The 12071-nt window shown below is 39.3% G+C and overlaps 1 protein-coding gene across 7 annotated transcripts in view; it reads right to left on the minus strand.

Annotated features, from left to right (window-relative positions):
* The window catches only part of COP1 (COP1 E3 ubiquitin ligase), a 127221-nt gene that overhangs the window by 94335 nt on the left and 20815 nt on the right, over positions 1-12071 (minus strand). For all 7 annotated transcript variants that reach the window (XR_015259229.1, XR_015259230.1, XM_086753765.1 and 4 more), the window contains exons 7-9: positions 9849-9908; positions 7831-7907; positions 2979-3036 (exon numbers count right to left, since the gene is read on the minus strand). Coding sequence is in view for 5 of the 7 variants with exons in the window: in XM_086753765.1 (XP_086609891.1) it covers positions 2979-3036; positions 7831-7907; positions 9849-9908 (195 nt within the window). In the remaining 2 variants the exon portion in view is untranslated. The remainder of the gene's footprint in view (positions 1-2978; positions 3037-7830; positions 7908-9848; positions 9909-12071) is intronic.

The raw sequence follows: 12071 nt of genomic DNA on the forward strand, positions 1-12071 counted from the left end.
AGATTGAAACTACATAAGCAAAACCTCCTGCTGAAGCAAAACAGAAAATATAGTACTTGTTGTTTTAATCACTAGTAACGAAAAGGAACAAAATCCTCTACTACACAAGAAGCACCTTGCTTTAGTTTATATTTAAGTCTCACACATCATATACTCAAAGCTAATGGGGAGATGTTAAAAGATTTGTTCATCAGGGAGCTTGGTGGTTCTCAACATCCCAGATCACATACAAGGTCTGTAATGCCACACAACGGCACCTACAAAACCCACTCCACATACAACTCCCTCTCAATCCACAAAGGCGAATGGGCTGACCTCGTTACAGCCATTAAGCAAGCCAACAAGAACAAGCGCAAGTTTACAGCCCAATCAAATTTTCTTGATACCTGTATGAACAATACTGGAGCATTTCAGTGAAAAAGCAAGCCCCAAGCAATGAAACATCCAGACACTGCTTCCTGTGCGAGGCTCCCGGCAATACATTGACGTCGTGACTCGCACATTGACAGTACCTATGGTCTATGCAGCTTGCTTCATCTTGAAGGCAACTTCAATCTCAAAACACAACTAGAACACTAGAAAGTACTCCTACCCCAACGCTTTTAAACTACAATTTTCTAAAATGTCACAGCTTTAAGAAATACTTAACAAACACTTTTATAGCATCTTCCTATTAATTTTGCATGCCAGCCTGCAAGGGCTGCAGCCTCTCTCAGCACATCAGGAATGATTAGAGCTCAAGACAACTTCAAGTATCTAAGAGCAATCACTTCAGTCTCAAGTTAACAGTCGCCTGTGACATGAGCAATATAATCCAAGCCCAAGTGCGATCTGCCAGATGAGCCTAGTCCACCCTGAGGTGGAATCAATCATATTAAGTATTTGCCTGCTGTGCAGTACACCTGCTGGGTCTCCAGAGGAAGATCCCTCCCGAGCAGGTCTCAGGCTGGCACATGGCAACCCAGCTGTGCTGGGAATCAATCTGCAGTAACCCATCTTCATCAAATCCTCCCCAGCTAAGAATTTTAAACTGCTCATGTTTTACCAAAATATTTATTGAGTTTCTTTTAAGAAGTGTGCTCCCTGGCTAGCTGTTAAGCAATGCTGGGAAACAGGAGTGGAAAAATAAAACAAACAAAATAAAGGAAAGGAAAGAAAACATACACAAGCAATTTTTATTCAACTGATAAAACCACCATGGTTGTCATAGTTGAGGACATCAGTTAGGACTGCTCTGTAATCAAGAGTGATTTTACTGTCTGAATGCCATTAGGTACTCTGAAGAGTCCTCTAACAACTGTGGAAAAGCTTCACAGCTACACACAAGCTCTTATTTCTAGCAGAAAAGTACTGCCACTAAATACTACCTGCAGAACTCCCCAGGGCCTATGTGATTTGTCCACTACTGACTTCCAAAGCTCAGCTTCTAGAAGAAAATTGTCCTGTAGCTTTGCAGTATATAAATTCTTCCCTAAGAACGTGATTGTGATTAATGCAAAAAAGTAATCATACTGAGAAAGAAAGGTATGCTGTCCTTCCTAGCATAGCTTCTTACTGTCAGCAGTACCCAATCTACGACTTTTTGCCTTGACTGACAATTAGAAAAAAAGCACAATTGAATGTATATTCTTCAAACTATTTTTAAGGTGAAGTCTTGCTGAAATGAGACTACCTTTGAATGAAGTGTTTAACTTAAGAGTTTTCTTTCAACTCTTCATCCAAACATACATTAAAGTTTAATTTGAAAATTTGCACTAGAGAGTACAGCTCTTGCACTCTTGATGACAAAAAAATATTCTCACACAACAAGGCTGTCACACAGAATGACTAGAAAGTCTCGGTTGTTTGTTTCATGCAGTTCCCAGCAGTACAGCGATGCTATTAATTTTGTCTTTGAAATAGAAAGAAAAGTACCAAGACAAATAGTGTCAGTGGAGAACAAACACTGTACTGTGTCAGAGTCCTGAACATAAGATCTCCAACCGCATTCCACTTGCCCTCTGAAGTGAGGTAGAGCTACAATTCTTTGTTCAAGCAAAAGTGTCCCAGACCACAGTAGCAGGAACAATATGCATTTTCCACAGATTAGAGGGAAATTTCTAATTACCAAATAGTTATACAACTACAAATCAAAAAACCTGCACACACATGCACATCAGTTCAAAATTCAAGTGTTTTTTCTTTACATTAGTTACTCCATCAAATGAGACCCTACTTTTTTTACCAGTTTGATATGGTTGTGTGCCACGGATGGTCCACCACCACCAGAGAGCACCAAATGCACAAGCCGGCATGTAACCAACAGTGTGTCTGTCTAAATTAAAGCTGTTTAACTTTTTTGCAGCTGTGAGCTGGGTGCCAGTGTCATCTTCCCAGCTCACCTGAATCACTCTGAGCTGCAAGACTACAGCAGTGCTGTTTTGGCATTCAGGAAGCCCCGCAGATCAAATAGTTTGGAGGCTGCCTGCCAAATGGCTTCACTGTACACACAACTTTCTCTCTATGTGAATTTATAATACAGTTTGTAAGGCCCTAACAAGGACAAACTACAGAACAGTAGTATGTTTGGAGAATGAATGTTTCCTGTTTTGGAAGTCAAGCTTGATCCAAAGCTGTTTAAGCCAATACCAAGGGTCAGGGATTTCCCCCCCTTCCCAAATTCTGCCCACTTGGGACAAGAGATGAAGAGCAAAAAATATCCCCTCTTCCGTGGAAGAGTCAGCTTTGGGAATAAAGTCAGATCTCTAAGTATATTACACCAGATTTCTTTGATGGCATCAGTGTGGATTCTCACGATCACGCACAGTCATTCCTACAGCTGTAGTCTTGGCTCCAGTTTGCCCATGTAATCAGTTAAAAGCATTTGCAAAACTCAAGCTGACTGGTACCCTGGAGATGGATGGAGTTGTGCCTAACCTCTGCCCAACCTCCACATTCACTCTCCCATCCCTCCTGAGCAGACACATGTATTACCTTACCTGAGAACTGCCACTGAAGCCTGGAGGCTGGCTATACTCCGTGGAGTCAATAATACTACTGCAAAACCAAAAGAAACAGTCTGCTTAAATCACTGTACAACAACCCTTATAATTTTTAGCCTGCTCTTCCCCCCCTTTACATCCTGCAGCATACTTCCTTTGAAATCCATTTTACAGACAACACATGGTTATTTTTCCTTCGGGAGTCTAGGAGAGATTTTTTTTTCAAATACAGAGATCTCCTAGACCAGAATACTGTCACACACAGTTATGCGTAGTGCAATCTAGTAATTTCTAATTAGAATGCAAAAGCATATCTTTTGAATGAAATATGCAGGATAAGACATTCTGAAAATAACATGCTACCACTGGTTTTCAAGAGAAGTTTAATGTCATGGTATTTGCAAGAGCTTAGTGAAGAAAAAAAAAGCTAGAGAAATCAGTTGAAGACAGACACTAGTATTCCAGATATCTCTGAAGACACACAAAACAGACACAAGTAATGAAATACAGAAATAAACTTAAATACTGACACTCAGAATTACTATTATTAGGAACTACCACACCATATAGTATCTATAATGACACAACATACCTTAAATCACTGTTTTCAAAATATAGCATACATATGCAAACTCAAGAGATTTAACTTTCAAAACTGCAAAAGGATCTACTAATGCAAGCCGAAGACAGGTGGTTCAGTACTCTTGCACATATGGACAAAATATTTAGCTCTCACAATAAGATACCAGAGCCAGATTAAAGCACCCTTATCACTCAAATTTAAAATACTTTCATGACAAGTAAAGGTTAGTACACAAGAACACATTTTATTAATTACAGAGAACACATTACAGACATCACCATGAGTTGTTTCTAAAAATCTTTATAACTCACTTGCTTCTGCTATGCCATTTGGCTTCAAAAGAAAAGAAACTAGCTAGGCTTATTATTGTCAGTCTTACTTATGAGGTAACCTTAGATTTAAGTAGTGTTTGAAAAAGCCGAAGGTTTCTTTAAAAAGCTGTGAGAACACTGCTTATAGATTCTAGTTTTCTAAAAGATTATTGTACCTATTTTATGTAACATTTGCCAGAACTGATACACAGACTTTATATTCTCGGTCATATAACAAGTGGTTTGGCTGAAATGCCGGTCAGAGCACCTGTAAGTCTAGATGGATGAAAGAGTGGTACTAGGGCTTAAATATTTCACTGAATGTTTCAAAGCTCCCCTAGAGGTGGAAAGAAGTAGAAACAAAAGATGAGAGATTTTAAAGTCTCATTAGTGGTTAACTTGTAAGATGAGATTGATTGGGCTTCTGTTACAGGCAAGACAAAAAGCTGCAAACCAAGAAAATCTGAGGGATAAAAATCATTATTTGCTGCTAGCTATTGCAAGGGAGAAAACAGCAGAGCTGTTTCAGGCATGGTCAGGGACAAAGAACTTTAAATTAGAATCTGCCCACATGAAATAATGAAACACGTACAGCAGATCTTGCCAAGAACAGCATGAATAAGATGCTCGGCTAGAAAGCGAGGAAAAAGTACTCCACTCTGAGACAGGTATAGTGGCAATTAACAGCAAAACACAGACTTATAGCGTCTGCTCTTGTTTTGCTGCAGGTTGTCTGGTGATGTAAAGCCTTGAAGAGTGCAGACATCATCTCCCTAACCAGAATACAAATTCAAAGTCATTTCTGTGCAGTGCCTGTAGCTGAGTTAACTGGCATATGCTTGAATGTTTTTCCTTTTAAAAACAGGATGCAAATAAGAAAATTACAGAAGTTCCCTCTGAATTATTTCTAAAAAGCTGTAAGTTTAGGTTCAATTGGGAAATTCAGCTACACTAATAAGACATATTTAAAACCCGGAACAACAACAGCAAAAACACAGCAACCTGCAAACGATAAATCCCATTTGTTATATCCTTACGGGGATGGGAGGGGGTAATTAGAACAAATGGAGGGGAAGGAGATGAGGATTTCAGAAACTGAATAAGAGTTTCCAGGCAACTAATTTTTAGATCAGAATCTTCCGTCACAAACTCCTATTAGAGTGACAGTTTGTTATTGCTACTACTGCCTGAATATGCAGTCACAGAAAAGATGCTTATTTGTATCTCCTGCTTGCACCATTTACTGGTAGCAAAAATAGCACACACGCCTGTTCAGAAAAACCCTACACAGAACTATTTGTTCTTTTCTCTTATTCTTCCCCTCTTGTTCTCTATTAGTACACAAGCCCAGAAATCTGCAATGCTGTAAACAAGTGTTGTGCTATTACCCAATTTAGTATTTCATCATACCCTGCACAAGAGAAAACACGTGTTTCTTGAAGCTGAGAATATATTGAACACGATAGCCATAGTTTTTTTTTTGCTAAAGAACTCATGAAGGAAGATGAGGAAAGGCATAGTAATTTCACATTTTGAAGATGTTAAGAGTGTGGGGAAAAAAGCTACAAACAATGAAAAGAAACAGAATTAGCGAAGCAAGTCTGTGATTTAGAGGAAGCAGATGAATAAGGGCAAGTCATTAGAGACCAGATAAAAACCAAATTCCAAAGAACTCTATTTTCCTGAACTTTAAATTCCAAGGCTAAAGAGATTTTCTTCATCTCAACATGGGTCTATGATAACCTTGTACTATTTATAAGACACATTACTAAAGTTTTATAAAATTATATTTCATTAGAAGGGTGTTAAGCATGTTAAGTTATATTCCAGTCTAAATATACCACTAATTCACTGATAAGTTAAAAAGTCTCTACAAGTTTAATACCATTTTAACATGGAAGTGAAACCATCTAAACTATATTTGTGTTTCATTATTACTGGTTTACAGCATCTCTAAAATGCACTTTGGAGATTAAATATTTTAGTTAAGAGAGCTAAAAAAAAATCAGCATATTTTAAAGCTCGTATCAGTTGTTCTGCAGCACTCCTTCAAAGGAGGAATCAAAGTTAGTTTTCAAAATACTTTAAAACTTACCTTTGATGTTAAAAAAAAAATTATTTGCAAGTGGTAGACCTTTCTGGAACCTGAGTTCTGGTAATTCAAACCAGTTCAATCACCTGAATTATACAAAACTGCCAGAATAGGGTGTGGACGGAAGTTACAACAGTCGAGCAACAACTAGTGCCTGCTCAGATACTTCCTTCGCTTACTATTTTCTCTTTGGCCACTCAAGACTACCTTGTAACACAGGAACATCACTGAGGAAACAGAAAAGGGGTCTTCTCAGACCAACAGAAAAAGGCAGCTGCACATACCCTAGAAAACCCCTAAATATCCTATTATATCACACCTCTGACATGTTGTACCAGAGGAAAAACCCAAAAGCTCAAGACACAGCTGAGATGGAACCAGACAAGCATAAGAAGGTTGGGCAAAAAGAGAGCCTGCACCACCGTAGTCTAACCTATCACCATCTCCCAACAGATCTCAGGTGAAGCACACCAATCCAAAGTCACTAATCTATTTCAGACACTATCTTATCTCCTCAAAAGCAAGAACTGAGAACGACTGATGCTAGGACATGAAATAAACAGGCAAAAATGAATAAGAAATTCATAGTAGACTGAAATCAGCGTATGTCCCCATGGAAAAGGGCCCCATGCTGGAACAGTTGAAGGGCTGCAGCCTGTGGGAAGGAGGGAGGGCTGGAGCAAGGGAGGAACATGAAGAGTTCTTCCCCCAAGGAGAAAGGAGCAGCAGAAAAGAGACATGTGATGAACCGACTGCAACCCCCATTCCCTGTTCCCCACCCTGTGCCACTCAGTAGGGAAGAAGGTGGAGATAATTGAAATTAAGTAAAGCCTAGGAAGAGGGAGGGGTGGGGGAAGTTGGTTTTCTTCTCTCTTTTTATCCTGTTTTGGTTTTATTAATAAATAGTTTTCCCTAAGTTAAGTCTGTTTTGCCCATAATTGAAACTTCAATGATCTCTCCCTGTCCTCCTCTCAAACCTTGAGCTTTTTGTTCTATTATCTCTCCCCTATTCCCGCGGAAGGTGGGGTGGGTGGGTTGGTGGTGCGAGTGAGAGACTGCGTAGTTTGGTCCTGAGCAGGGCTAAACTACAACATAACAGAAGTTAGTAGTTTAGAGAGCTCTACTATGAGGAAAATACACTGAGGAGAGGTAGGAGAGATGATCATTTAATAACATAACTTGGCCCTGTGAAATCAGAACTTTCTTACAACCAAAAACCACTGCTATAAAGAAGTAGATCACTTCAAACCCTGGCACATCCAACTTGGACACAAGAAGCATCTGCAATTTTATCATCAAGAAACCAGACTATGCAATATTCCAGACAAAAAACCACACTGTAAATATGCTATTAGAAAGGCATTTCATTAAGTCAAAAACAGGCAGCAGATAAATAGAATCAATAGGCTGTATATTTTAAATTTTGATCCTGTAAACCCATACCTTTAGCCATCACACTGAGCGGCGAAGCCAGAGGACACTGATATCATAGAAAATTAAGACCTTTCATATGCCAAGCAGAACTACACAGTGTTCAGAAAAGGCAGCATGTATTTAACAATAATATTTCATACTATAGGAAAGGCTTATGACTAAAGTTAACTAATCCACATTACATTTAAAACCACCAGCCTTCCACAGCATCTGGTTTAGAGTAGACTTTTCATCCAACTGCAGACTCAGAGGGCTTTTTCTTTACTGCTTTGTTCACTTAAAGTTTACAGCCATCAAAAACAGAACAGGAAAATACTGTAAAGCACTCAAACTAGCTTTGCTTGTCTTTTGGGCATGGCACAGAGGACTAGCAAGTACAGTGCAATACGTACAGCTTGAAATCCAAGTTCTGAGTTGCAAGCTCCATACCTGTGTGAAGGTGAGGGAGCCTCAAACTGTGGCACCGTACTGTCCTCACTGACGGGGGAGTACAAACCACTCATTTCCTGAAACAGAAAGCCAAGTTACAGCAAAGCTGACAGAACATGAATAGTAGACACCGTCTAATATATGGTGTTCACATAGTAATTTTTTGGTTTTCTAAGTAGATAATCAACTGTAACTACATTCCACTCTCACCTAGAATTCTTTACTACACCTGAAGGAACATTTATTTTTTTCAATATTTTTTTTCAGTTATCATTCCAACTGGATTTTAGAAACCCTACAACTGCAGTGCTTCTTACTCCAAAAGAGGCAGTTCTGAAGTTTATACTCCAAAAATCAATAGATTTCATTAGCATCCATTTGTCTCTAACCCAGCACCTCCCTCAAACACAGCAGAACAAGCGAGCTGTAACTGCATTTGAGATACGTGCAGACTTTTATCTAATAGCCTTCCCAGCTGGAAAGTAATGCTGGATATGGGTCACAGCAAGAACAGTCACAAGATGACAGGACAAAGGTTGTATTGTGTCCCAGACTTAAAAGAGGATCTATCAGTCTTCTTTGGGGCAAGTGCACAAGAGAAAGTTTGCGCATAAACTTGGCTTTGTCACTCCCAGACTAAATCACTGCTGTGTACCCAGTATGAGACTGTACCTTTCATCTGTTTGAAAAATGGAAGCTATGCAGGACACTGCGGCTCATTAGTTAGGGGGCAAAGTGTTCCAGGACAGCATTACTGGTGCTTTTCAAATTCCCACTAGGTGCCCATTAGCTGTTAGGCTGAAAGTAGAATATTTGTGACAAGAGAGATCCCAGGCTTTAGAGGTCAGAACCAAGGTCACTATCACCCATCAGATACGTACCCCAGCTACAGTCCACTGAAGTGCCTGATTAAAGAGCAGAAAAGCAGGTAGCTAGATAGTCTCTGAGAGATCCCGCAGCTTTGGGAATAGCTTCTCCTAGATCTGAAGACCTATTTTACCAGTCTCAAGGAAACATGCTAAGGTATATTTATTTCCCAGGCGCTGAGAAACATTTAGGGAAATAGATCTGTAAAAAGCTGTTATCTGCCAAGTTACAATTTGCATAGCTATCAGCTGAAGGGAAGTTCCTGCTCTTGTCAGTTCTATTTTTATATAGATTGCTTATATTTTCTTATATTTTGATAATTCATCAGGATGTGGATAAGTTGGAAGCGAAGAAATCTAAAAGACTTTTGGGAAATGGTTGGGAGCTCATGCTGACTGCTTGAGAAGAGCAAGGCAAGACAACCTGCAAACTGATTCTCAAGAAGCTTTAAGGGAACCCTATTTTGAGAGGTGGCAGGACAATGCATTCCTGCAACATCAGTTTCCTACTCCAACATCAAAATACTAGAACGATTATAGAGGAGGGGACCAAGGAGAAATCTAAGGACTCAAGGACAGAAAGACTGAGCTGATGGGTTTACAAAAACTTGGAGAGTATTTCTTAACAAAAATCTCAAGACATTCTCATTATTAAGGAATTAAAAGAATTCTATCAGGAGGTAGTAGATTGCTTCTGTTTTGACATGCGGCAGGTGCTGGTTCTGCTCCCACCCAGTCTTTGCACTACAGCTCTCTTGTGCACACCTCAGTACCTCTCCATTTGAAAGGTGGCATGTTGCTAGCATTGATACAGCCTGTGCAAACAGCCAGAACACTGCAACGTACAAAAATCATCAGTTATGATCAATACGCTGGCTGTTGATTTCTAGCAGCTATTCTAAAATACTTACTACCAACACAAAGAAATGGAAAGATATGATTATAGAAGAGCTAGGTTTCAAAGCCTTCTTTTACTAACCTGCAGCTTGCAGACATCAACTAAATGAACAAATTAAAGAAAGAGCATCATCCGTTCATTTTCCCATTACTGACGCAAATATCATAAATTTAACACAGCAGCCCCACAGCAAGGCAGACAGCTTGATGAAAATGAAAAACTGCCAGAGTCAGAACAATGTCTAGGCACCTCACCTCTACTCGTTTAATATCTTCTTCCAGAACACTTAGCTCCTTCTGGATCTGCTCCAATTGCTGTGGATAAGAGAACAGGAGAAGTCTAAATCAATTTGCATTGCACCATCAAGATAAATTACAATCTTTTCAGAGAGGAACCTGAACTATCTTAACTGGCATGCTACATGATTCAAAAGTCACTAGGCAGTAAGTTCATGTGCATAGGTGAACATAAGTCTGCACACAAACGACATTAAGACAAAGTTATTGTGAAATAGTACAAAACATCAGCATGAGGTACTTCGATATCAACCACAAAGAAACTCACATTATTGAAAGTAATACTTTTATGTGCCTCTAACATCTTCTATGCCAAGGTATAACTGGTTTACAAAAAGTGAATATAATTAGAAAAAACCCACCATGAACAAGGTAGCGATCATTTCACCCTTCAACAAAATACGAAATGCTTTGCTAAAAGGTGTTAAAAACTATTTTTCTCTTGCTAGCAGCTGGCTTGCCAATTGTCAACTTAAAGTTACTGACAGATTTTTCAGATTGGCAAACATCTCTTATGACCAGAGAGATTTGCTCCTGGCACTAAGTAAACACCACATGGTACTTCTTTCAAACATGGGAAACTTACCTTTGATTACAGTATGAACTGCAGTCAATTTGAGGGCTGTACCTAAAAGAGTCAGAAGGGGACTTCTTCCCCTGTTGCCAGCCTACGTCCCCTTTCCCTTCTTTGTGTCACATGTGGTATTTTTTAGGTTTTTGCAATTACTTTCCAGTCAGTAACCTGGCTTCACTCATCTCTAGCAAGTCTGTGAAGTCACAGACTTGGCAATTGTTTACCCCTAAGCAAAAGCATCATCTGCTTACCAGCTCCAATTCCCACCCTCATCCAACAGACATGTCCAATGCAAACACCCACACAGCCTATACTCAGCCTTGCAAGACAAACACATGCACTCCTCTAGGTGAGAGCTCCAAGTCTGGACCTAAACAGACAAAACTCAGCTCCAATGCAAGTCTGGTTCACCAAGACACACAAGTATAACAAATGCATTGTTAACAAAGTTCACCTGACTCTCCTCAATTCACAGTAAAAATCTACAGACAACTAGCACTATGGCATGTGAAGAGAAGCTGTTACCAAGTTGTCAAGTCCACTGAAAGCTTATGGAGCACACCACATTCTCTAAAGGCCAGAAAAATTTGTCATTTTGTATTTACGAGGGAATCAAATCGACCCAATCCAAAGTTACTAGTATTGCAAGACATATTACTCTTAGGATGACACATTCCCAGGAACATTTGGCAAGCTACTCCCAAAGACTTACTCACACAAGTACTTAAGCTTAATCCTTTAAGTGGCAGAAAGTTTTACTTAAACTCCCACTATCAATCAGTATTCCAAATATCTGTGTGCTCTAGATTTGATAATCCACCTTTTAATTTACCTTTTCAACATTAAAAAAGCTTCTGTCCCTGAAGACAGGAGAAGAAAGGACTGCTGGGTCCACGCCTATTTCTAACACAGCTTCTTCCTCAGAATGAGACAACATTGTATTTATAACCTAATCTCTCTACTCTGAAGGTTGCAGTTTGTGTTTAATTTGAGTCACAGACAGCACAAGTTTAATGGTTTAAAACCAGACTGCCACAGATAATTTACAAACCACTACACCATAACAGACAATTCCATTTTCACTTGCAAAATCTACAGCAAGAATAGCAGGTGGTGCTATAGCTCCAAGATTAGTGGTAAAGCTAAGTGACACTTGCACAGCATGGGTCCTGCCTGAACTCAGCTCCAGCAGACAAATTCCATTAGTCCTCCACTTTCATAAATCCCGTTTTAAAACAAGTTACAAAAACACTTAGAAGTTCCAAAATTACAGCAAGGAAATCAGCTATTCTACAATGTACTGGCTCATAGCCAAACTGGACAATTGAAAAATAACTGATGGTTGCTGCCATCACATAAACAGGAGGCCTTTTTATATGAAAAAGAGCAGAGACCTTTTTATTGGTCAGCTTTTATCAACTGCTGCAGAGACAAAAGTACAAGACCTTGGACTTCAGTAACTAATTCTTCCTTCTAGTTACATTAATGTAAGCAATTTGAACCTACCATAAACTTACCTGACAGTAGCAAGTTTAAAAACTAGGCAAGTACATTTCATGCTTATTGTAGCAAGTCTTCTCATACCATCAGCATCAAATGAGTTAATA

This window comes from Chlamydotis macqueenii, chromosome 8 (genome assembly GCF_036417535.1).
Source record: "Chlamydotis macqueenii isolate bChlMac1 chromosome 8, bChlMac1.mat, whole genome shotgun sequence".
Taxonomy (NCBI): domain Eukaryota; kingdom Metazoa; phylum Chordata; class Aves; order Otidiformes; family Otididae; genus Chlamydotis; species Chlamydotis macqueenii.